The sequence below is a fragment of the Neomonachus schauinslandi genome, chromosome 6 (genome assembly GCF_002201575.2).
Source record: "Neomonachus schauinslandi chromosome 6, ASM220157v2, whole genome shotgun sequence".
Lineage (NCBI taxonomy): Eukaryota > Metazoa > Chordata > Mammalia > Carnivora > Phocidae > Neomonachus > Neomonachus schauinslandi.
In genome coordinates, this window is record NC_058408.1 from 138,520,039 (window position 1) to 138,545,011 (window position 24,973).

The following is a 24,973-nucleotide window of genomic DNA, read 5'->3' on the forward strand; positions in this document are numbered from 1 at the left end:
ATTTTGCCTGTAACTCAAAGTGACTCGCCAGATCAGGGGACTTACAATTTTCATTATATTCTAATACTGAGATCATATTATCAGACATATTCAGACAGTATATTAGCACTTCAACCAGGACTGAAGAGGGAATCAACTCAGGAACAATTAATTGAGAAATCTTACCCGATGAAGCCCATTTTTTCCATAGCCTGGGAGAGATGAGGTTTTAGATGATAGAACATGTGAAGCTGAATGAGAAAAGGTAAAAAAAGGAAATCAGAAGTCCAATTCTTTCTTTTTTTTTTTTTAAAGATTTTATTTATTTATTTGAGAGAGAGAATGAAAGAGAGCACATGAGAGGGGGGAGGGTCAGAGGGAGAAGCAGACTCCCTGCTGAGCAGGGAGCCCGATGCGGGACTCGATCCCGGGACTCCAGGATCATGACCTGAGCCGAAGGCAGTCGCTTAACCAACTGAGCCACCCAGGCGCCCGAGAAGTCCAATTCTTAATAGCTTTTTTTTTTTAAGTAAACTCTACCCCCAACGTGGGGCCCAAACTCATGACCCCAAGATCAAGAGTCGCATGCTCTACCAACTGAGCCAGCCAGGTGCCCCCAGAAGCCCAATTCTCTAATGAAACTGGCAATGCATCTTCCACCTTACTGAATAGAAGATACATAGAAAAATAGAAAAAAAAATAACCCCCAAAATATTGGGCTCGAATGTTCATGAAAGGCCACCACATTTGGGTGATGCAGTGAGTGAGTGGAGAAAGGAGAGGTGCTTGGCACTTCTTTACCTCCAAATCCTCAATACAACCCTAACAGCACTATTATATTATTTCCATTTTACAGGAGAAGGAATAGGGGCTAACAGAAGTTAAGTATCTTGTCCAAGGTCACTCACCTTATAAATAGCTAAGCAATGATTGGAAGCCAGGGCCATGTGGATGCATAAGCTCATGCTCCAATTGGTATAGTGGCAATAACTGACCTGAAAGCCAACCATGTATGTTGTCATGCTCTCCTGGCTCACCACAGTAGAGTTCCTGAGAGGCATGGGATAGGATATCCCATTAATCAACAGCATGACATCACATAAACTGTGGAGCTTTGGGGGAAGCAGACCTGGGCTTGGATTCTGGCTCCACAGCTTAACACCTTGGCCTGGTATTTCATCTTTGTAAGTCTTTCTTGACTCATGTAGATACTGTACTATATATTCTTAGAGACCAGAACTACAGGATCAGAAGGAACTCTAAAGATTAGTAAACCACCAATCCGAGATCGATGCCAGTGAGGCATCAAGGAGAGGTCGCAGGGCATTCCAGTTCAGCATGTGGGCTCTATGGTTATAATGCTTCAACTCCTGAATCCTAGTTTTGCTAGTTATTAATAATGTGACATTGGGTAAGTTACTTAAACTTCCTATACCTGTCTCCTGATCTACAAAATGGGAATAATAATATCACCTACTTCATTGGCATGTTGTGGAAATAAATGGAACAATGTCTAGCAAAAGTGCTTGCATGTAGTAAACACTAAAATCATCCAAGGACTCCCCCATCTCCAACATGAAGAAAATATACATTTAAGGAAGAACTATGGCATCTTCATAAGCTAAGTTGACAGGCAGTATGTTTCTCATACTTCTGCTCATGTAGAACACTCTGTAGGTTCCACCAGAAATGGCCCCGCCTCTCCTGGAACAGTCCAGACGGGCTCCCAGCAGGCCAGTGGCTGGCTCTCGGCTGGGAGAATGTGGTGGGTCTGCTGCTCACCTGAGTTGATGGGAGAATCATAGCGACTGGCTGTCAGGGACGACCTCTCCCGGCTCTCCTTCTCCATCTCCTCTTTCAATATCAACTGCCCCAGGCCTGAGTTGAGCTATCACAAAGAGAAGAAAGATGAGAGTGAAGCCCACAATTACCATCAGAATGGCAGTTTCTGTTTTAGAAGGTCCTGCAAAAAGTTCCTGACCGTGGAGTGGCTTGAACGCATTTGGTGCCAGAGCCTGGTGGTTCCTCAAGGGATAGGCCAGGTTTTGGACCTTGAACCCCTCTCAGCCAAGCATGGGCCAAGCTCCATGTCAGAAAAATGTTCTCCCTCCTTTGCCCTCCCGGGACGTGCCGGCAGGTGACCACAGGAGGCATGTGTGACTGTGCGGAGATTTTTTGATGTGCAAAGGGGAGTTTGGGGATAGTATCCTTTAAAAAGAAATTAGATTGATTTGTTTAAAAACAAGAAGAACACATGCTCATTGCACAGATTTTAGAAAATCTAGAAGGAAAGAAGACTAACCCGTAATCCACCCCTCAGAGATAACCACCATTTACATTTTGATTTATATCCATCCAGCATTTTTCTCTGCACATATCATACAAAAGTGGGATCATGCTATAAATGCAACTTTGTATCCTCTCCCTCCATATAACTAGTATCATGTGCATTTCCCATATGATTAAGTAGCTTTGGAAAATGTCATGTGAAGGGATTCATCAGTCCCTTATTGGTGGGAGAGTATATAATGTCCTGGCTCCCTCTACCCCAGGCTATAATGGACTATCCTTCTTTTGGTCTGGGATGCTGTGGCGGGGCTGGGGTGGGGTGGGTATAATGAGGACGTCTTGGTGGCAGTCCATTTTATCCCCTCCATCCTAGCTCAGATAGACACACAAGGTCCTACAAGTCCTGAGGAAAGCCTTGGAGAAATAGTCCCAAGGGAATTCCTTCAGCAGACCCTGCATGAGGGAAGGCAGGTGTCGCACCACATGGGTGAAGAGCTTGGCTCCACCTGGCCCTTTTGAACATGCGCTGCACACATATACCCCACGCGGTCTGGCTCTCCTCGCAGAAGCTCGAACGTTCCATATCCCTCTGACCTCCAGCTTCCAGGCCATCTCTTCTGGAACCCACTAAGTACTCAGTACCCTGCTTTCGGGTCACTAGAGGCCTGTCTTCTTTCGCCTACTGGATTTCCAGCCCTTCGAGGGCTGGGATGGCCTCTCATTCACTTGGTGGCTTGCCCATGGTATCCATCCAAAAAATCCAGATCTAGGGAACTGAACTAAAGACTGCAGCAAAGTAGTTTAAGGACAAACCTTCATTAATTGCTCTTCTTGCAGCTGCCGGCGCCTCAGAAGCTCCTCCTCATCTTCCTCTCTGCCGCTAGATCTGCGTCTCATGTCGGCTCCTAATTCCACAGCAAAGACAACTTCTCACGTTAGCCCCACGGCAAGGGGATCTTACAGGACTAGTCCACCTGTGCTCAACTTGGCCGGCTGGCAAAATCAGCAGTGGTCTTCAATATTCGTGAACACCGCGAGGCAAAAAGAGCCTACCAATTCAGCCCTACTGGTGGGTTTCGGGTTTCAGGCCAATTCAATGTGGGATCCAGTAAGTCATGAATTTTGGCCTCCTAACAACTGACCTGCTCAATTAGGACTCCGTGAGCTGTTATGATTGGGTCTAAGTCATCCCACAGGCCACTGGCCAGAGCCCTCTGTATTATCGGGGAGGGGCATCTAGAGTTATTCTTTGGATGTCCCTGAGGTCAGCTTTCAAACAGGGAGGAACCCAAATTCATGTACATGACCATTGAACAGGTAAGACAGTCACTCCCTTGTGACACGTTTTGCAATCTTCTAGTTTTCTCTTTTTCTGAATATTTAGACTTGTCCTCATAACAGTCACCCTATCTTCTGCCCTTAATCGGTTAAGAAGCATGCTTTTATTTTTATTTTTATTTTTTTAAAGATTTTATTTATTTATTTGAGAGAGAGAGAATGAGAGACAGAGAGCATGAGAGGGAGGAGGGTCAGAGGGAGAAGCAGACTCCCTGCCGAGCAGGGAGCCCGATGCGGGACTCGATCCCGGGACTCCAGGATCATGACCTGAGCCGAAGGCAGTCGCTTAACCAACTGAGCCACCCAGGCGCCCCTTTTATTTTTATTTTAAGAGACGAGTCTCTAATGTTTCTTTCCCTCAGTCCTTTGAAAAAAATGGTCACAAAACAGTTTTATACTGATGGGTCAATGAATAGTGTTAAGACCCTTAAAAAGTGAGTTGTTTTAGTCCAATCTAGCAGATCGTTTATAGTTTTTAAGCTTCTGGGAAAAGGGGAGTCAGGGAGTGAAAGGGAGGAATCTGTCTGAATGGTTGTAAAATTAAGATAATTATTGTTTTCCTAAATTGCTTGGATTAATCTGGCTGTGGGAGGAAACAGGAAAGCTTGCTAATCTAATCAAAATAAACTTGAACTAATGGTCTCAGTTTTTATCATTTTGATTAATGGGCCAGAATTTTTCTTCATTTTGGAACCCAAAAAGCTTTAAACCATTTAGTGATGATGATTTTAACAACAAAGTATTAATTCTACCTTTCCCCTAAATTTAGCTGTTTATGCCCCTTTGAAGCAGCAAGACTGAACTAGGAACCCCAAAGGCTCCAGGAACTGCTTATGGGGCATAGTATGGCCGAGAAAAGCTGATGATTGATTCTTGGTTCCTAAAATCATAAATGTCACTGTGAATGCTCTCTCTTTAATCTCCACTAATAAAAACTAAAAGACACAAGTTTACAAGAATCAGATAAATCCTAAGGCAACACAATAGAGTACTTGCAAATCATAAACCCAGGGAAGTAGATTTTCCTTCAAGTATTTGGATAAACATAGATTGCTTTAAAATCCACTTACATTGTTTGTAAAAGTTATTCCAGAAAATAACTTGAGAAAAAGCATGATGAAGAAAATGTGGAAATTTGGAAAATTGAAGGCCTTTTTTAAAAGGTTGTCAACAGAAATGTGATGAGATAGTTATATCTTTGTAAAGCTGACTCACTCAATTTTCAGTATTAGCTTCTGAATTTGCTAATATGACTTTTTAGGCCAAATGATTTCACAACTGACAAAACAGTAAAAACACAGACACAGTCCTAAAGCAAAGATCTGTGGTTCAAAGCAAAGAATGAAACAGCTCAAATATGACATTTTAGCACAGACTTCATGGAAATGATAGATGGAAAATCAAATAGCTTTACACGAGTAGTATTTCAGAGCATCTGTGACTCTGTGTCAGCCCTTCTTAGTGATGGAGAATATGATCTCGCAAGAAAGGTGCAAGGGCTTCTATGTTAAGACTGGTTGTTAAGAGAATTGTCATTACAACCCCGAAGTAGTCTAAAACAAGTTTAACTGAAAGAAGTCACGCCTCTGTGGACACTCAGTAAATCCGCCCATCAGACTCTAATTAGACAGAACAATGTTCTTGGCAGGAGGCTCTGGTTCAACCGCTTCAAGAGTTACTGATTTTGCAGTAATAACTCTTGAGAGTCCATGCTAACCATCTGTTTTAGACCAGTTCTGTCTGCCTCTTAGTGGGTTGGTTAGAGCAAGGCTCTGGTGATTGGGTTTTTGTAATTTTGAAGCATTTTGCACACATGTGTCTACTACCTCAGTGCTTTTCTCTGCCTCTCGTCATATTTTCTTAAAAGTCTTTACAATAGGACACATTTTCTTGCATATTTGGAAAGCATTTCATTTCGCAATCTCCTACCAATTTGTCCATGGGGCTTAGCTGTAGTAGTTGCATACCTACGGCAGCAAGTGAGGGGGGACCGGGCCAGTGGTCCGTCTCAATCTTTGGTATCTCGCTGGGGTCTGGAGCCTGGGCTGCTGGGAACTTGGAAAACTTGATGATATCTTCTGAAGACTTGCTCTGGGCTGCCAAGGCAGCTGCATCTAGGTGGGAATCAGGGGGAGCTTAGCTATCCGTCTGCAAGGCCATGGTGGTACAACCCACTTACACAGTTTTCTTGTTTTTTGGCAAAAATTTCAACTCCAGAAAGCTGTTTATGACCAGTATCAATTGCCCAGCCACTCAGTGGTGCCTAGTGACAACTCCTTTTCTTTATGTTCTGCAGGGAGCAAAACTTCATTCGATATCTGAAATGCCTTGTTCCAGAGCTGGGCTGTCCAATACTAGCTCTCGCAACACATGGCTACTTAAATTTCAATTAATTAAATTAAATGAAACCAACAAATGAGTAAAATTAAACTTCCATCCCTCGGTTGCACTAGCTACATTTTAAGTGCTCAGTAGCCACCTGTGATTTATGGCTACCATACTGGAAGCACCAAGGTAGACCATTTCCATCATCACAGAAAGTTCCATCAGATAACACTCTTCAAGAGTAATTAGAAATTTGAATTAGCAATTTGAAATTAAAGAACTAAGTTAAAAACATGACATTGTCATTTGACTGTAGTTGTCAGTCAGGAGAGGGCTGGCTTTGTCTCTTTGTGTATTTGTGTTTGTTCATTTTAGCCATCACCTGTCCAGTTCATTCTAATCCTTACATATTATATATGTGTCTTGAGTCCTAGGAGATATGGCAATGGGAAAATCCGCGCTCAGCTTGTAGGAATTCAACATGGCGCCTTATATATGCAAAACACTCCTTGTTTTCCTCAAGGGTCTGCACATACAAGTGAGTCATCCAACTTTAAAAACAACAAAAGCCAGACTAGCAAGGACCTTAGTTCACAGGGCTCTTGATGGCTCTGCTTAGAGGAGTCCCTGGCTTAGAGTTCCAAATCTAATCACAGAGCTGGAACAAAACAAACCAGGTTTAATGGTCAGACCCTGATTCTGGCTAATTTGGCAGACTGGCCTGGGATGTAACTAAACATTTCAAAATAGAGTTAGAACGCTTTAAATAAAACTCTCCCCGCTTCCTGGGCTCACATATTTTAAAATCTGGAAATAATTTTTTTGGAACCTCAGCTCAAATTCCCCATTCTTGTAGTAACTTTCTGGGTCTCGGTTTCCTGAAGCGACTTGACCAAGGTCACCCTATAGACTCATAAGGGGTGAAGTCTTGGCCAAGCATGGAGTAGTGTTTCTCTGACTCTTTAACCTCATGAGAAAAAAATTAAACATTCAGCCTGGAAAACACTCCAAAGGACACCTTCTTCTTAAAGAAGGACAACATGGGTTAGCATATGAAAGACGGAGACGTTCTGCATTACAAAAAAAGGAAAAAAGTGTGACTTTATTTAAATCTAGCATTTTCCAAATGCTTCGGGGCCCAGACACCCGTTTTTGGCATGCCATCTTGTTCTATCCCATGGAACTGCTCTTTCGCACAATGTCCTTTGGGAAGGCACTCTGATTGAGCTACTCTTAATGATGACAAAGAAAGAGTCAAGTCAGGGGGCATTTCAGGAAAAAAAAAGCCAGTCTCTTTCAAATAAATAAGCTAACACGATCTACTCTCTTTAAATCGTAATTATTTGATTACTTTTGCTTAGAGAGGCAGGGCCTTAGAGATTTTAGTAATAAAAACAGTTTCTACATTGATAAACCAAACTCTTGGAGTCTCACTCCTAAATTTAGAAAAAAAAAAAGCATGACTTCAAGCAGTACTTACGCATTAGAATTGGTGAAGTCAGTAAACATTCACATGTTAATGAGTGGGTGAGAAGACATTAAACCATAAAAAAAAACAAACAAAAACAATGTTAACAAACTTAAAAAAAAGCAAGCACATGGTGTAAAATCTTAAAAAAGAAAAAAAAAGAAAAGAAAAAAAATCACAGTTCTAGAACCATTACAATATGTACATTGTCTTTCTTCCCCCTAGAATATTGGCCTAAATTTTTTTCCTTGTGCATTTTCCACTTTCTTGGCTTTTGATGTCATCCTAATCCTTAAGGACTCATTAATGTCAACTAGATTTTTTAAAGGCAGCCTTCAAATTTCCAGGCACATTTTGTGTATGATTTTCTGAAATCACCTGAAGACCAGTATTGGCTTTCTATCCATTCACAAAGATTTACAGCACCTAATTTATAGAGACCTAAAAATGGTGGAGGGAAATGTGATTTACCTATGGTAATGTGATTTCCTGGGTTTAAAAATTCTGTATTTCCAGAAAAGGAAAACACAATTATAAATCCACGTTAGGGATTTTAGTTTGCAGGGATTTCAGAGACAAGCTGGCCTAACTCACTGGTTGTTGCCTATGAGAAAATTGAGGGACAGAGTAATTGTGTCCATGATATCACAGAACCATCGAGGGAAAGGCCAGGACTTGGAGTGTGTCCTGTCCATTCCACCCCAAGGCATAGACATCTGCATGCCCATAAGAAACTGGGGAATTGGACAGTCGAGTTGATGTAGGCTTAGTCCAGTTAATTTTTCTAGGTAGCTGGCCTTCATGAATTTAATTAAACTAATTAGAAGCTCATCCAAATTATTATAGAGGCTGGTTAAATTATTTGATGCTAAAAAAAAAAAAAAGGTGTTTGTGAATTACTGGGAGCTTCCTAACCAAGCTAAGCGTTCTCTTTCTAGGAAAACCAATCTCACAATAATTTCATCTTAGGAACCCATAAAGGCTATTATAATACGCTGGGCGCCCCAGTTTGATTCTCAAAAGCAGCAGCAGAAAAGCCTTTCAGAGGACAGCAAAAAGTTCAGCGGGCGCCGCTACTTAAAAGCTACGCGGAGGAAAGCGGGTTTTACCATGCTGTTTGTAGATAGGTGGTTTTCGGTAAATGTTGATCCCTTGATCTGTGGAAATGAAAAGCAAAGGTGTGTGATTATGGGAACCGGTTCAGCGATGGGAAAAACAGATCAACCGAGAGGCAAACCAAACTGAAGACTCTTGAATAAAAACAACCCGGAAGGTTAACTTTTGTATTACAAAGATCGAAGTTACGTGAAGAAGTTCCAGGAATGAGTGAATTACTACAGACAAGTGATATGGAATCCTTTGTAATACATCTTAGGATATATAGAGATGTAACTAATTCATGAGCCATTTATTGCAAATACATACTTCACTAAAAGTGTGATTAAAACAGGAAGAAATGGAAGCAGTGGAAGGACGGGATCTAGTGGTGAGGAAGACATAACCAGTTTGGGGAAGGTCCCCAAATTGCTACTGTCTAGAAATTGAGCTCGCAGTAGATACCAGGGGCTCAATTTCTTTTCAACTAATGAGTGGAACAGTGAAAAGCAATGTAATATAATTAAGAGTAGTCTTTTAAAACATAGAAACAGTTTTTATGTGCAAGGCTTGTCTGATGTGCTGACAGAATGTTTGAGAGGATCCTAACTCGTATAGGTCAAATTTATTAAAAAAAAAAAAGAAAGAAAGAAAGGAAAAGAGATGCTGAATGTTACTCATTTATTTATACAGGACCCCATTTGATAATGCTACAGTTTTGCTTTGACTGCAAATACTCAGGAAATTTCAAAAGGTCTGCTTCCCCCAAATCTTGGGCACCGTATCTTGGTGGGGGCATTCTTCACGCAAAAAGGTTGCAAATGTACAACACTGATTTTCAAGGTTCAGTGAAGCTTTATTTGAAAAGGCAGTTCTATCTTAGCGGTATAAATCTCACTGAACTTTCCTCTGTTTTATTAGGTAAGTTTGGAATGCAAAAGAAAAAAAACTATTACAGATTCCAAATATGTGTCCTAATAATAGGTAATTTATTAAACCACTTTCAGGAGCTTAAAAGAAACAAAACAATGTACTTCCAATGGAAAAAAAAAATCGTGACCTCTGATAGCCAATCTTGCCCTTAAAAATTGAGTTGACCTAAACATTAAAATATTGATGGGTTCTGAGTTTTCCAGTTCTTGATGGCAAATTACTATTTGTACCGTGACAGCAAATGCTTATGACTTCAGCAAAGCTTACAGCACCAAGCCTAAATTGCAAGATATCTTTGTGGGCTAAGAAGGTAGTCAGTTGGTTATACACTGCAGAAGGACCAACCAATTGATCCAATTTTATACTTCTCTGAAAAGTCCACAGAAAGAATCTCCACACTGGAGACAAACAGGAAAAAAATAGAAGTACTCTTGAGAGATGCTGTGGTTCATTCTCGAGGATGAGAAGATAAGTAGATTGTCATTGTGATAATTAGTCAATGACACCAAACCACAGATAACTTCAAAGGGCACTCATATACAGGTAAAATCAAAATCTTCATAAAAACAAAACAAAGCAACTCAACCCTCCTTCCTTCACTCTCTGCTTCCCACCCCCCTTCAAAAAATTTTGAGAAAACTTAAACCTTCCATACAATCCTTGACATTTCACATCCCAAACGTCTGAAAGGCCCTCTGGGTCAGATCGTGCAATTTAGGGTTTGTCGACTGTGTGCATCCTGATGAAGAAAGCGTGAGGAATGAGACGAGACAGGTAACAGGGCTACATTCTACACCGTGACAGGACACCCAGACAAAGACCGTGTCAGCTCCTACCTGGAACATGGAAATGTTTAGGGGCCTGGGCATAGGTTGGAGTGAGAGGACGACTGTCTGGCCGGTAAGGGAGAGGGGAGTTCCGGCCGCTGGATGGCTCATTGCCTCCAATGAGAAGAACGGAGAAAACAAAATAAGAGAAGGGACAGCAATAAAGAAAACAAAGCAAGCATAATAAAAATTCAAAACAAACCGGAAGGAGGTACATCCAAAAGGGGAAACAAAAGAAACAAACTCAATTTATCAACTTGGCTCACAAGGTGATATAAGGTTTAGTTTTCCGCAGGAGAGCCTTGAGTTTGCGTGGAACTGGGTTAAAAGCAGCTAGCGGTAGGAGGAGTCATTCCAATGGCATGCGGTTGAAGGCTGTGAGCGGGCAGCAAACTGATTAGATGGAAAGTACATTAAGAGTCACGGAAGGTCACTTGCTAATGATTCAGGGTCAGTTGTCAGACATTAAATCCCAAGCATGTGAAGGGGCGGGATATGCAAGCCCAAGTAACAGTCACTTTCGGGCATGATGGCAGAGGCTGGAGTAGATTTCTCTGAATGGAAGGCTATGTCTGGGAGCCTGTGAGATCACCTAGTCCCTCCCCTTAGCAATGCAAAGTGCCTGCACTTGAAGCAAATGCTCTGCTTCCTCACTGTGCAATACACCCCATACAGTCGGGCCCTTTCTCCCAGGGACTTTGGGACCTCTCGCCACCTGCCTCTTCCAAGGCTCCACTGAGGCTCCACCCAGTCCAACAATTCCATCTGTGAAACAAATCCGGACATCTACCATGGCTGTGCACTGAGCTATGACTGAGGACAGGGAGATGAATGAGATGTCATCCCTGCCCGTGAGGGGGGTGGGTCTCAGAAGCTACCTAAGGAGACAGACTATGATATGGACATGCTTGCTCAGGCGAGAGTGCCATCAATTCTTTCAGAGAGCTAAGATGTTAGACTGAGCAGGGCATCAAGGAGTAAATATACCAGGTGGGTGGGTGGGCCGAGGTGTGAGCAGGCCTAGACTCTAGAGGGCTTGCATGTCCTGAGGAATGAAGGGCCATGGTGTGTAGGAACAACAGTCCTGGCCACTGTGGCTGGACAGCACGGTGTTCTTGAAGGAGAGAACAGGGAAGGGGCCAGAGAAGCTAGCTGACACTTGGCCTTGAGTGTGGCCAAGGCGAATGTCACTCCCTTCCGATCAGGATGAACTGAGGCCTGTGTTGGGCTGTCAGAGATCAGCTATTGCCCTAAAGTATCCTCCTGCCTCACGTCTGAGAAAACATCTGCCCCAAGAATACACCAGAAGGTGGGGCGCCTGGGTGGCTCAGTTGGTTAAGCGACTGCCTTCAGCTCCGGTCATGATCTCAGGGTCCTGGGATCGAGCCCCGCATCGGGCTCCCTGCTCGGTGGGAAGCCTGCTTCTCTCGTTCCTACTCCCCCTGCTTGTGTTCCCTCTCTCGCTGTGCCTCTACCTCTCTCTGTCAAATAAATAAATAAAATCTTTAAAAAAAAAAAAAAAAAAAAGAATACACCAGAAGGTGTAGGGGACTATCAGAAGTTAATGAACTATAGTGCGACTGCTTTTGTTCCTGAGTCATAAGACTTTTTTATATATTCTGGGTATAAGTCCCTTATCAGATAGATAGATGACTTGCAAACACTTCCTCTCATTCCGTGGGTTGTCTTTCGCTATCTTGACAGTGCCCTTTGAAGCACAAAAGTTGTAAGTTTTCATAAAGTGTAATTTATCTATCAATTAATGCTAACAATATGAAATAAATCATAGATCTTCAGAGAACAGAGCATGAGTTGATTTCTTCAAGTAAGCCAAGCTGTTCTAAATCTGGCCCACAAAGTATAAAAGATATCAATTGCTGGAGTTTTAAAATAACACGCTTACTACAGTTTTAATTTCTCAATATGTGTATTTTTAGGTTAACCAGAGCACGCATCTATACTGAATGGGCAGCAAGATCTTCCAAATGAGATATGAATTTGTTTCTGGCTTCAGTTTAGATTCCAGGTTTTTGGTTATCGTGTTCTGAAGCTTTTCTCTTTTTTCCCTCAAGAGTCAGTTTCACGTCTAGCTTCCAATACATTATTATGTAGACTTTACTATTTAAATCAGATATTAGCCTCTAAAAATTATGATGCTTTGCCCCAAGCTGCCGATCTATTAAAAGATTAATTTTTTTAAAAAAGTTATTTCATTTATTATCACTCTTCTAATGAGAAATAACTAGTTCACATCTCAAAAAAACGAAAAGACACAGGTAGAGGCAAGCAGGGGAAGGAAGAATGTGGTTTACATGTAGAAGTAAATCTTGTTTTAAATCTAAGGCTGAATTAGAACTAGGTCTCCTTCATCTTTCTGTGCTCAGCATAGTGCCTGGCCAAGACCAGGTGCCTTATAAATGTCTGCAAATGAATGACTGAAAATAGCCTAGTTGTGAATTCTTGAGCTATTAATGGCCGAATTTAGTAAGCACCACTGCAGGATTAACCTTCACCTTGCTCTTGAATAAAGGCCGACAGTTGCTAGTATTGAGCAACAGGGTCACAATGGCATCTCCTTTTCAGCACTTTCCCACTAGATCCTCAATAACCCCAATTTAACTATTTCACTTCAGAGGAATGCTTTACTCCTGTAAACATCAGAACTTATTCACAAGAGTAATCCATAATTGAAAAACAGAATACTTCTTGTGAACTATTCTCAAAATTGAAGGTCTAGAAAGACAGCTTTCTCGCCTTATTTGAGGTTGTCTTTTGAAAACTCTTTCTGCATATGCCGAGCACTGGATGCTCCTGCTTCTGAACCACACTGCCCTCCGCCCTTCAACTCTACCCTTCCTGCATGCGTAGAAGAACATCAGACATCTCAGGGAAATGTTCTCACATTTGGTGACAGTATCTAATTGGATGAAACGCCATTAAATTTGTTTTGATGATGATTAGCCAGTGGCATGCACACACAAAAATATCTGCATAGATGGGAGGCAAAGGTTTAAGGTTATTAGAATTAGCATTTGTCCAAGTATTAAAAATCTATCATGGAGATGCTCTCCTGGCAAGTGGCAGTAGGAGCCCATCGCTTCTCAGATATGGGTGATGATTCTTAAAGGCTGGGGAGTGACTGTCTGAATTCCCGATGGGCAAATTCTGGCTGAATGCTGTTTCTTGTTGGGTAGTTCTTTATTTGGCTGCCTATTTTGGCAACCACTGATCTTTCTAGTTGCTTTAAAAAAAAAACAAAAAACCTCACTACTATGTTCAAGTCCTTATAAACAGATTTAATGCTAGAATCAATTAAAACCTCCTACAAAACATTTTAAAGCACTAGGCAAAGAGAGACTCAACAACGCACCCATCTAAGGGATTCTGCACAATATGATTTCCACACATCACAATGGCTCACTGGGAACAAGGTCTCAGAGTACTGTTGCTAGTTACCAAATTCTTAGCCCTTGAAATACCAAAGACATTAAACATTTTTGGTATTTTTTTTTTTAAGTAGGCTCCGTGTCCAGTGTGGAGCCCAACATGGGGCTTGAACTCACGACCCTGAGATCCAGACCTGAGCTGAAATTAAGAGTTGGACACTTAACCAACTGAGCCACCCAGGTGCTCCCATTTTTTGGCATTTTAAAAGAAAAAGCAAAATTCTCAAGATGAGTCCTTTTTCCTTTTTCTAACTTAAACACCCTATCTTGAAGTGGTAAAACTTTAACTCCATTCTAGAAGGAAATAACTGAGGAGGGCCCTAAGACATTATTTTTACACTTAGTGCATTACTTAGGCAAAGTAATATGTATGGTGTCAGATGAAAGATCATATACGGAAGATCTTACCATCATCATTATCATCATCAGCTTGGAAATGTAGACACTGTTTACAGATAATAGTGTATATGTCATAGAATATTGTATCTATCACATTCATAGCCATTTTGTTCCTTAAATAAGTCCTTCCTTGTATTGGTTGACTCTCAGTTGTTAGTGATCTTAGCTACTGTGCTGAGAAGCCACCGCGTATGTACATTTCTTAGCCTTCATTTTTAGCTCTTTCCCTATCAGCTTCATAAGCCGATTTTTCAGTCATGGGAGATCAATCAATTGCAGGATTCTTACTGTGCTTAATATGTTCAAACGCTCTGTCCTTGCTTTCAATCTTCTTTCTGGTACCCCGAGAGCCCAAGTGACAAATCCCAAGACAAATCAAAATGGCGGAGCATGTGTCTGCTGGGGGCACCTGCTGGAGCGTTGCCTGGTTTTCTGGATTCTAAGTGCTTACATTCCAAAATATAAATGAATATTTTGAGGGGACCTTAAAGTTGGCAGCATCTAGAATTTCATGACAGAGTTTCAGGATTGCTGGTTCTTGTCTCAAGTTTCAATAAGCATTACGGTTTTCTTCAGCAAGTGTCAATTATTTGCATCAGAGCAAATCATTTCTACGGCAGAACAGCAAAGATTCCTTTCAAAGAGACTTAATATATGTAGCCCTCCTGGTCACAAATCTGATTTATATGTCGTGGACACAGAACATAATGTCTAACAGTATTTCAAAGGGGAGGGAAGAGAAACTCAGCAAACATAGCACAGACAAAGCCCAGAACAGAGTGAAAAGCTTTTCAAATCTAAGCACGCACTTGTCCACATGGCCCAACGACATACCAGCACTGAATGAGGCTGCAGGGGAGTTCAGGGAACAGAAATAAAGACACAGCGGGAAACAAAATGGACATTACAGAACGTGGATGGAGAAGCCAGCAGAATAGAGAGACAGCCCGTGAATGGCATCTTAGCTTTATACGCATGCAGCATCCTCAGCTCCATGAACGCTGGGGCCTGGGCCCATGCGTCAGAAAAAGACCGGGATGTGGACTTAGGAAATGGAGGGCGGGAGGGCTGCACTTCCGGTTGCCGGAGTGGCAAGGGGGCCCCCTGCTTCTAGCTACACATTCCTGAAAAGGACATACAACCTGCCCTGGCATCCTCAGGCTGCCTGGCTTTCATTTGTTTTAAGAATAACGGCCCCAAGATTGCAAGACAAGCTCCACGATAAAAAGTGAATGTTTAAATGAAGAGCCATGGTGGACTTAGCTCCATTTTGAAGATGCCTTAGATGGTGTTTCTCCAATGGCCATAAATGCCCCCCGTGTTGAAATTTCCAAGTGCTGGAGAGGACTTCCATGGAAACAGACACATGTTTTTCAGAATAACTAAGAAGTAATTCCTTGAAGAATCAGCTTTTACTTATTCAACTATATTAGGCTTTTAAAGCAATATCTTTAATTCTCCATGATTTATTTCGTAGTTTAGCAACAAGCGCATCTGATTTTAAAACTAAGCATATACCGTTATGTACATTACATTTTGTATCTGATCTATGCAAACTATTTTATAGGAACGAACTATAGGCATATGGGAGAGAGATCATTAGATGTTTTTTACGTGTGGGCTCAGGGTCAAGCTAATCCCTCTTGGCCTAATGCTCTCTACAATTTAAAACCACAATATTTGTGTCAAAAAGTTCAAATTCAGTCTGAAGACAGAAAATGATGTACTTCTGACCCATGAATGACGTGGGTTTGAATGGCATGGGTCCACTTACATGTGGGTATTTTTTGGTAAACGGTATAGTACTGTAAATATACTTTCCTCTTGATTTTCTTTTTTTTTTTTTTTTTTTTTAAAGATTTTATTTATTTATTTGAGAGAGAGAGAATGAGAGACAGAGAGCATGAGAGGGAGGAGGGTCAGAGGGAGAAGCAGACTCCCTGCCAAGCAGGGAGCCCGATGCGGGACTCGATCCTGGGACTCCAGGATCATGACCTGAGCCGAAGGCAGTCGCTTAACCAACTGAGCCACCCAGGCGCCCTCCTCTTGATTTTCTTAATAACATTTTTCTTTTCTCTAGCTTACTTTATTGTAAAATACAATCTATAATACTTATAACATACAAAATATGTGTTATTTGGCTGTTTATGTTACCAGTAAGGGTTAACAGTAGGCTATTAGTAGTTAAGTTTTTAGAGAGTCAAAATTCATACAAAGATTTTTCCACCGCACAGAGGATTGGTGCCCCTAATCCCCACATTGTTCAAGGGTCAACTGTATATCTACATTTTTAATAAGGCTCCATTTGGGCACACAAATGTACGTAATTTTTGTTACTATTTGATATTCCTATTGAAAAGGAAAAATTTAAATGACTGAAAGCAGCTGTCTGTCTTAGCCTTAACAAGAATGCAATTTTCTGGCTAAACAGAGATGGAAAAGAAGTTTGCTTTCAAAATTATCCTTCATGTATATTTACACTGAAACACACAAGGGGATGGGAGGCCTGGGGTCTGGTCCTGGTGCAGCGCTCCCTAGGTGTGAGCCCTTGGCCAGGGCCCCTTAACCAGAGAATGGAATGAGATGATGTAATGAAAAGTGCTTTAAGGACACCGTGCCCAGGGGGAAAATGTCATGGACAAGGTGAGCTGAGTGCTTACTACACACCAGGGCACTTGACCTCATGTACCCCCAATGACCTAGGAGAGGTTCTACAGATGAGGGAGGCAAGTGACACTCAAAAGGTTAAGTCAATAATCCAAGGTTCTACAGCTAGCACAGGACAAAGATAATATTTTAAACCTAGGACTCCAGTGTCCATTTGGGCATTCCAACTCTCCATAAAGCTCCTCACAGACAGAAGGTTTTGTGAGTCTTGATATTTCATGATGTGTTATTTGTACAAACTGTGTATAACTTTACAGGGCATGTGACATTTTTCTCCCTACAAAAAGCATCTCTTTGGAAAGATGAAACATGTAATATCCAAACAAGGCAGCTTACATTTTTCAATTAAAAACCTATTTTCTCTTGCATATTAGAAGCAAACAAATCTTAGTTGGGCCACGGGCTTCTATATTAAAGACTCTTTAAAATACATCTCCGAAGTTCTTAAATAATTTCTCACAGTTTTATAAACATTCTCTAAAGCGCCCCCCATACTAAATAGCAATAATAATTGTAAGTAATCTGTCAAGAATTTTAGAAAGTGCTGCTCCAACTGAAAAAGACTGATCTCTTCGCCAATGACAAATAATGTGTGTCTTCAATAAGCATGTCAGCAACATTATTTTTACAGCATAGAAAATGCTAAAGTAGCACACATAAAAATAACGGCATGCTGATTACGTGCAGTACATCTATATTTTTGGACTCAGTTGCTGGAAATCCAAGTGAGCAGTAAGAAAATTACTTGGGTAGACTGCAAATGAAAGCTCAGTCAACTAGAACAACATTTTGGCTACTCAGTAGCAGTGCTCAGGATGTAAGCACTTGGATCACAGGGTCAGAATCTGTTAGGTCTGTCTCAAGTCCAATAACAGTATCTGTGCTTGTCTGCCACTCCCCTCCTTCATCTACTGTCATTGGTTAATTTGGTTCAAGTCAAGACTACGGAACAAGTCAGCATGCTTCTGGGAGCTCATACATATTTTAAATTATGGCCCCTTTGACACCCCTTCAGGGCTCTTGGATCCCCCAACACATGGAGGGGAACAGGAGCCCCGGTTGAGGACTGCTACAGAAGCTTGACAGACAACGCGGAAAAACAATGGGGATGCCATAAAGGGAATGGGCAGGGATGTGGGGCAGAAACAGAAAACAGAAGGCAAAGCTCTTCTTCTGCATCATGCAGAAATCAGGACCAGTCAAAAGAGGATTGATTACCCTAAGGGTTGCCTCGAGGAGAGAAATTTAAGTTACATTGCCACAGATCTTTTTGTACTATCCAAACGTTTTAGTATCATTAAGTGGTTAAGTGGCTTATCACCATTAAGACAAGTTTCGCATATTTGTTGCTCAATGCTGGTATGATTTGCTGAGCCACATCACATACCAAAACCAGGAAAATACCCCAACTATATATTATATTTTGCTTTTGACACACAGAAAAACAAAATGATAATATATGGTTTTTTTCCTAAGCGGTGGGTAATAAATCTAATGGTCTTAAACATACTTCCTGTTTTTTCATCTAGAGCCCTTAGAAATGACGTATTTCTCCTGTGGAGAGATGCCACGTCAGTTCTAAGATGCTGGGTGTGGTCACGACACACGCAGGCATGCGGAGAGGTTGAAAGCTGGGAGCTAACTCTTGGAGATCCACATTATTAGCCTTCCCAGGGTGCTAATAAATCTCCACTCTGCGGGATGCTGCCTGAAGAAGCCTGCCTCCTTACCTTTGATATGGGGAATGAAGTGGTGTCGGAAGGGGGAGTTGGGGCGGGAGTCGCTGTGGGCGGAGCTGAGGCTGCTGGTGCGCAGGTGGGACAACCTTTGCACACCAGGAGACAGCAGCTCTGTGCGGCAAGGAGTCAGGGGCGGGGCCAGGTGGAAACAGAAAAGAAGAACAGAAATTAACACAGGAGCAGGGACAACATCATCATTCCAAGGGGGGCGGAAAACAAAGAACGTTAATCAGGAGTCTGAAAAAGGAAGAAGGCAAAAGGGTTAAGAACGCACCTGCTGAGGGTGAGGCTAAGTGGGGAGAATTTGCAAACAGGTTGGTACAGAGTCGCTCTCTGAGAATAAATGGCTTTATGAGAAGGAATGGCCACCAGGACATTCTCTGTCAGGATAACACTGGCTACTGCTGAGCCAGTACTGGGCACATCATTTAGACTCAGAAATAGCTGTTTTTAAAAAGCACCTGACAAAACAGAACCCTTGAAACACATGTTAAAAAAAAAAAAAAAAAGATAACATTTTTTTTTTTTTTAAGATTTTATTTATTTATTTGAGAGAGAGAATGAGAGACAGAGAGCAGGAGAGGGAGGAGGGTCAGAGGGAGAAGCAGGCTCCTCGCTGAGCAGGGAGCCCGATGCGGGACTCGATCCCAGGACTCCAGGATCATGACCTGAGCCGAAGGCAGTCGCTTAACCAACTGAGCCACCCAGGCGCCCCAACATTTTAAGAATCTCGAAAAGAAGTACTTCTATGTAAGGGTCATATTCTTTTTTTTTTTAAGCTGCCAACTTCTCCCACTAGCGGTTTAATTTTATTTGCCTTTGTAGAAGGAAAACCTGTTTGTGTTCCCTGGGTGGTGAGGAGCTACTTAGGATCCTGAGAACTGCGTGGTGGCAGCATGGGGGGGGAACGGAAGCTTCGTTATCTTGGAAGGAAAATGGACCATTAAAACTAAACCCAGACACAGGCAACGTGTACCATCACCTGGCATCTAGAACCCGCCGAGTGGATAATCAGAGGTTTTCTATACTGACCACAGCCCTGCTGTCAGAACCCCACCAGCTTCACCTGACAAGGATAGATCTTGAAAAAAATAATTATAAGCCCTAATAACTGGCATCATGCACGCCCATAATATATTGTGAAAAGGAGGAGGAGCACTTAGAATGGGGAATGTTCTAAAGGCTGCTGGCTTTGGCACCATGACTGGAACAGACGAAAATTTTCAGTGCTCAACAGCGACATGATCTTTCAGGGAAATAATGTCCCTGGCTGGCCACCCCTTCACTATTCAGGGGCCTGTGGAACAACGATTTCCCTGTAGCCCCACGTCATTCTGACAAGGTCATGGCCGTGGCCTCTGTGACCTCAGCACATGCCTATAGGGAGGGGTGGCCGCGTACAGGATTTCTTGTCTCCCACACAGACAAGGGCTTAAGTCCAGACCCAGGTCCAGAGCATGAATTAAATGAACATAGTTGCACATGAAAAAAAAAAAAAAAAAAAATCCATTTCTTGAAAAACCCTCATTTTATATAACTCAATAAATACTATTTATGACCTAGAGAAAACTATACATTATTGAAGACTTATATAGTAAAAAATCAATCTTGTATATGCATTAAATCTATGGCTTTAAGGAAGAGATTGCAGCCTTTTTATATTCTGTTCATTTCCTCTGGTTCTATCTTATCAAATAAGTTAGCACATGAATGAGTTTGTTCTCATCCGCCTGTGCGGAAGCACAACGCTTAAAAGGAAGTCTTCCTAGACGTTCGCTGCCACCGGAGTTGTTTAGAAGGCCAGAGTCTCCCTCTGGGAATCTACTTCTCAGGGAGCCCTGGATCCATGCTGGGATCTCCATTCTTCTATTCCACACATGAGACACCCACTAACAGTGATAGGGACTACGCTGTGCACAGATGAAGGTCACCTGAAGTCCACTACTGTTTGATATTGCCTATCATAATACTTCTCTAACGTTTTTCTGTTTTCCAAGTCTGGTTCAAAATCTAAGGGCTGGAATGGATCTGAAAAGTTATCAAACACAACCCCGAGGTTGTGTATAATACTTCCTTCTAGAAGGTGCTTAACCAAGCATGTTTAGTGACACCCTGTGCCTGGTTCGGGGAAACATGGCAAACCCACCAATGAATGACTAATGCTGTGGATTTTAGATGATGCTGATGTGCCTAAAAGGCCCATCAAAGTATTTTCTTTGGAGATCTTCATTTTAAGTCTCAAAGTGATGAGATTTTCTTCAAGTCTAAAAAAAAGGAAAAAAAAAATCTCCCTGGCTTCCCGTTGTTCACTGTCAAGATGTAATTATTTAATAAATCATAATGAATATAATCATAAAATAACACAAATTATAGTTGGATATGAGTTTTCTTTTTTTTTTTCCTGGGAAAAGGGGAGATCTATTTGGCAGCTGGATTTTTAATACACTATCAGTGGTGGGGGGAAAAAAAAATCACACTGCAATACAGACTATCATACAGAGTGAATCTCAGGAACAGGCACCCTTACCAGGTCTGTGAAAATGCTGGGGAGAGCGAGATGTGGTCGGAGTGTAGCTGTGACGACTATAGACGGGGGAGCTGATGGAGCCCTGGCTGGTGGATCGATGGATCACCCGGTCCCGAGAGTCCTGATAGCCCTGGAAAGGAAGTGCGAGAACACGGGAGCATAAGACACACACTCAGGCTATCATCGGGTCCAAGTGACAGCCAGTTCTACAAAGGTTGCCTGGGAACTGTCATGCTGACCTGTTCATGTATACATTTTAGGGCCATATCCTTCAATACATATGCAAAGGAGCATTCTGTGGTTAATGCATTTTGTTCGAAACCCGTAGTTCTTGCATTTACCCAAATTTTAAGATGTAAAATGGTAAACTCCCGCATTGATAGAGCTCTGGGAAAAAGAGAATACCCCAATGGCCACATTGATATGGTGCTTTTCAGTTTTACAAAGTATATTCATCGTTTCACTCGATTTGCATAATAACAAAGGTAGAACACAGGGTATAGACCTCCCGTCTCCACAAATGCAGGATGTTTCAGAGCAGGTAAGAGACCGTGCGTAGGTGTGTAGCTCATACGGGCAGAGCCTGCTTCAGAGTCCGCCTCCCGGCTCTAATCGTACCCTTTGTTCTGGCTGCCAACCTACACTGTCTATCACACTGACCTGGTGACATCTTAAGTTGATTTTCCTGCAGAACAAGCTGGTGGTGGGCTCAAACCCAGGAAGTTCTACTTCCTCCTTTGAGAAACATATCCCAAGGAAAAAATAAAGAGTGATCTCCAAATGGGAAAATTCGCTCAAAGGTATTTATAATACCGCCATTTATAAGGATAAAACTTCCTCAACAAATTGGGGAATAATGAAGAAAATTAGGTGTATCCATTCAGTGGAATATAATACCACCACTGGTATGCCCACTATGTCCAAATCCAGAAAAGAGCAGGTTAGGTATGAAGTACAAAAAAAAAATCATACTCACACCAACACAATATAAAACTGCTCAAACAATGGAAAGGATAGAAAGGAATGTTCTACATTTTAGGAATTAGTTGTCTTACGAAGTTTCTGCTGCTACAACAGAAATACAAGTTTGAAAGACTGTATGGAAAATGCCTAAGTTAAAACCTCAGTAACCATGGCTGTGTGCCATTTGTTGAGAGCAAATGGCAAGGAAACCTTGGTTTGATCCCAGTCGCCTAGAACAATAAATTAAAAACAATAAAACAAAAAGTCCCCAAACAACGTGCTTCAACTTTGCAACTGGCCAGTAATAGAAGTTAATGCTTCATAACTTCTGTTGTGATTAGAATACTAACAGAAATTAATTTTTCACAGCCCTCAGTCATAAACCATCAGAATACTACAATTTTTACTATGTTAAATCATAATGGTTATCTAAGATCAATCCAGTTTTACATAGAGTATCCAGAAAGTTGCTTGAAGATAAGACTTACTGATTTTATTTTTTATTCATTTTAACTCTTTTTAAGATTTTATTTTTATTTGTTTATTAGAGAGAGAGGGAGAGGGAGAGAGAATCTGAAGCAGACTCTACGCTGAACACAGAGCCCGATGCGGGGCTTGATCTCACAACTGTGAGATCATGACCTGACCCAAAATCAGGAGTCCGATGCTTAACTGACTGAGCCACCCAGACGCCCCTTATTTATTATTTTTATTATTTTTTTAGATGGGGATAGACTTAACACCTGAGGAGTTCGTTCACTGGATACATAAGGAAATACAAAAAAGTAAGAAGCATGCTAAACATACAATCCCTTGGTTATAGTTATCTGAAGTAGCTTAAATGAAAGAGAGTGCTGGGTCAGACCTTGGTGCTGGACCACACTCAGATTTGGGTCAGCCAGAGCTTAGGTCACTAGCCTCTAAGCCACACCCCCCCCACACACACCCCCACTCCCCCTCTGCCAAGGGAAAAAATAAGGACAGACGATGGAAAGTACTTCTAAGGCCTCTGGTCACCAAGTAGGCAGTCGGGTGTAGGGGTGGGGCAAAACCGAGGAACTACAGACACCAGGAGGGAGAGTGTGAAGGAGCTTTTGATTTTCTAGATCAGTATCAGCTTCCGGAAGAACCCTTACTAAAATGGGTTGTGAAAATAACTAATCTGGGGGCTATGTCTTTGGTTTTGAATGCTGCAGAGTGGAAGAGTATGTATGGATTGACAGGGGACCCGTGGTTCACTACAGAATGATCACTGATGGCTCTAAGTGATCCACATAGGAGTTATTCTCAAGGGAACAGCGGGCCTGGTGGACTGGATAAAAGTCATTGTGAGATATCTTTACCCTGAGAAGGGGGACAAGACTACTGATTCGAGACTAAAAGGAGTGTCCTCCCCTGAAGATGGCTCTGCTTACAGAATACTCTCTGACCACTGTAGGCCATTTCAGATAATCCAGTACATTGGGATTCAGATCAATTCAACAGGAATGAGGGGAGAGAGCCCCCCCCCCCCCAGCAGGACAGGTGGCCTCACTCCCTGCAAACCCTTACCAGGCACTTAGAGGCACAGGCTCAGATTACTATATGGCTGTTTTTACCCCCAGTCTCATTGGAAAAAAACACTGACTACTGTGTCTTAGAGTCATCTCACATGTAAGGAGTCCTACATTCATCATAATTTTGCGTGCAGTTTTTTTTTTGTTGTTGTTGTTTTGTTAAATGTCCTTCTTTAAAAACTCCAGTCTAGGAAAAGTCCAAGTCACTCCCAAATCCCACCCATTATAATGTTCAACAATGGCACTTACTTCTGCTGATGGAGTAGGAGACAAAGTCCTTGGAGACTAGAAGAATAAAAGAGAATTACAAGTCACAGTGGATATTGATTTGTTATCAGTTTAATTAGTTTATCAGAAGCCCCTGGAAACAGTATGCTGCATCCACATGCCCGCTCCCGTTGCCCATCCCCGTCTTCTGATTCGGTAAGTTGAAAGTGGGGCTCAGGCAGAAACATGACAACCAAGCTCCTGGGAGCCTGGCGCATGTCCTGGCCTAGAAACCGTGGGTTTTGAGAAATACGCTGTCATACTTTAGATGTTTAACTTAGACAAACTGGAACTATTTTTCCCTCTATGCTCAAACTATGCTCAGTTTACTACTATGAGTCACGGTGTCTACTGAAACACAGAATTTTATAAACATGGTTGTTGACTCAATTATCATCAGGGTAGTCACATAAAATCATTTGCTGCCTGACACAGGCCGGTGATGACCAGGTCTGTGGCATCCTGCCCTGGTGGGCTTGCCAACATCTCTACATTCACCTTCTGGCTTCCATCCTTCAGGGCACAAAGGCTTCCTTGGGGTCAATGAACAGATCAAACCCTCTTTCACCACAGGGCCTTTGCATTTGCTGTGCCCTCTGGCAGCAGTGCCTTTCACTCAGACACCTGCCGGGCTTACTCCTCTTCTTCGGTGAGGTCTCCACTCACACGTGGTACACACAGTGCCTTCTGTGACCCTCCTATTTGAAGCAGCAACCCAGCCCCACAGGCTTTCTCCTTACTCTGCTTCATTTTTCCACTAGCACTATGCCCTGTAAAAGTGCATTATGTATCTGCTTATGGTCTGTCTCCCCCTTTCCACTGCTAGCTCCATGAGGGCAAGAACTCTGCTTCTTTACAGCTAAGTATTCCCAGGGACTAGAGCAGCTCCTGACACGTATGAGGTGCCCAACAAATATTTCCTAAATGAATGAATGAAATGTTTACAATTAAAATGCAAAAAGTGCTCAAATAGAAATGAAATGCGAACAAAGCATCCTGAAGGACACGGTGGATTTCTCAGCATCCCAGTTTGCCCCTCACCCCAAGGTCACAAGAAGCCGAAGGGCTCTCTCGCACTGCAGATTCCTCAAGCCCCCCGGTCTCAGGGCAGCTGCGGACTATCTCTGGAGTGGGGGGTGGGGGGGATCTTAGCTG

At 42.2% G+C, this 24,973-nt stretch overlaps 1 protein-coding gene across 3 annotated transcripts in view; it reads right to left on the bottom strand.

Moving 5' to 3' along the window:
* ABLIM1 (actin binding LIM protein 1) overlaps positions 1-24,973 on the bottom strand; it is a 219,815-nt gene that overhangs the window by 15,268 nt on the left and 179,574 nt on the right. The window contains exons 12-19 of one of the 3 annotated variants that reach the window (XM_044916163.1): positions 23,801-23,836; positions 21,033-21,162; positions 10,264-10,368; positions 8,509-8,556; positions 5,574-5,720; positions 3,082-3,173; positions 1,762-1,867; positions 166-230 (exon numbers count right to left, since the gene is read on the bottom strand). In XM_044916163.1, coding sequence (XP_044772098.1) covers positions 166-230; positions 1,762-1,867; positions 3,082-3,173; positions 5,574-5,720; positions 8,509-8,556; positions 10,264-10,368; positions 21,033-21,162; positions 23,801-23,836 — 729 coding nt within the window. The remainder of the gene's footprint in view (positions 1-165; positions 231-1,761; positions 1,868-3,081; positions 3,174-5,573; positions 5,721-8,508; positions 8,557-10,263; positions 10,369-21,032; positions 21,163-23,800; positions 23,837-24,973) is intronic. The other 2 variants (XM_021700172.2, XM_021700173.2) reach the window with 2 other exon arrangements.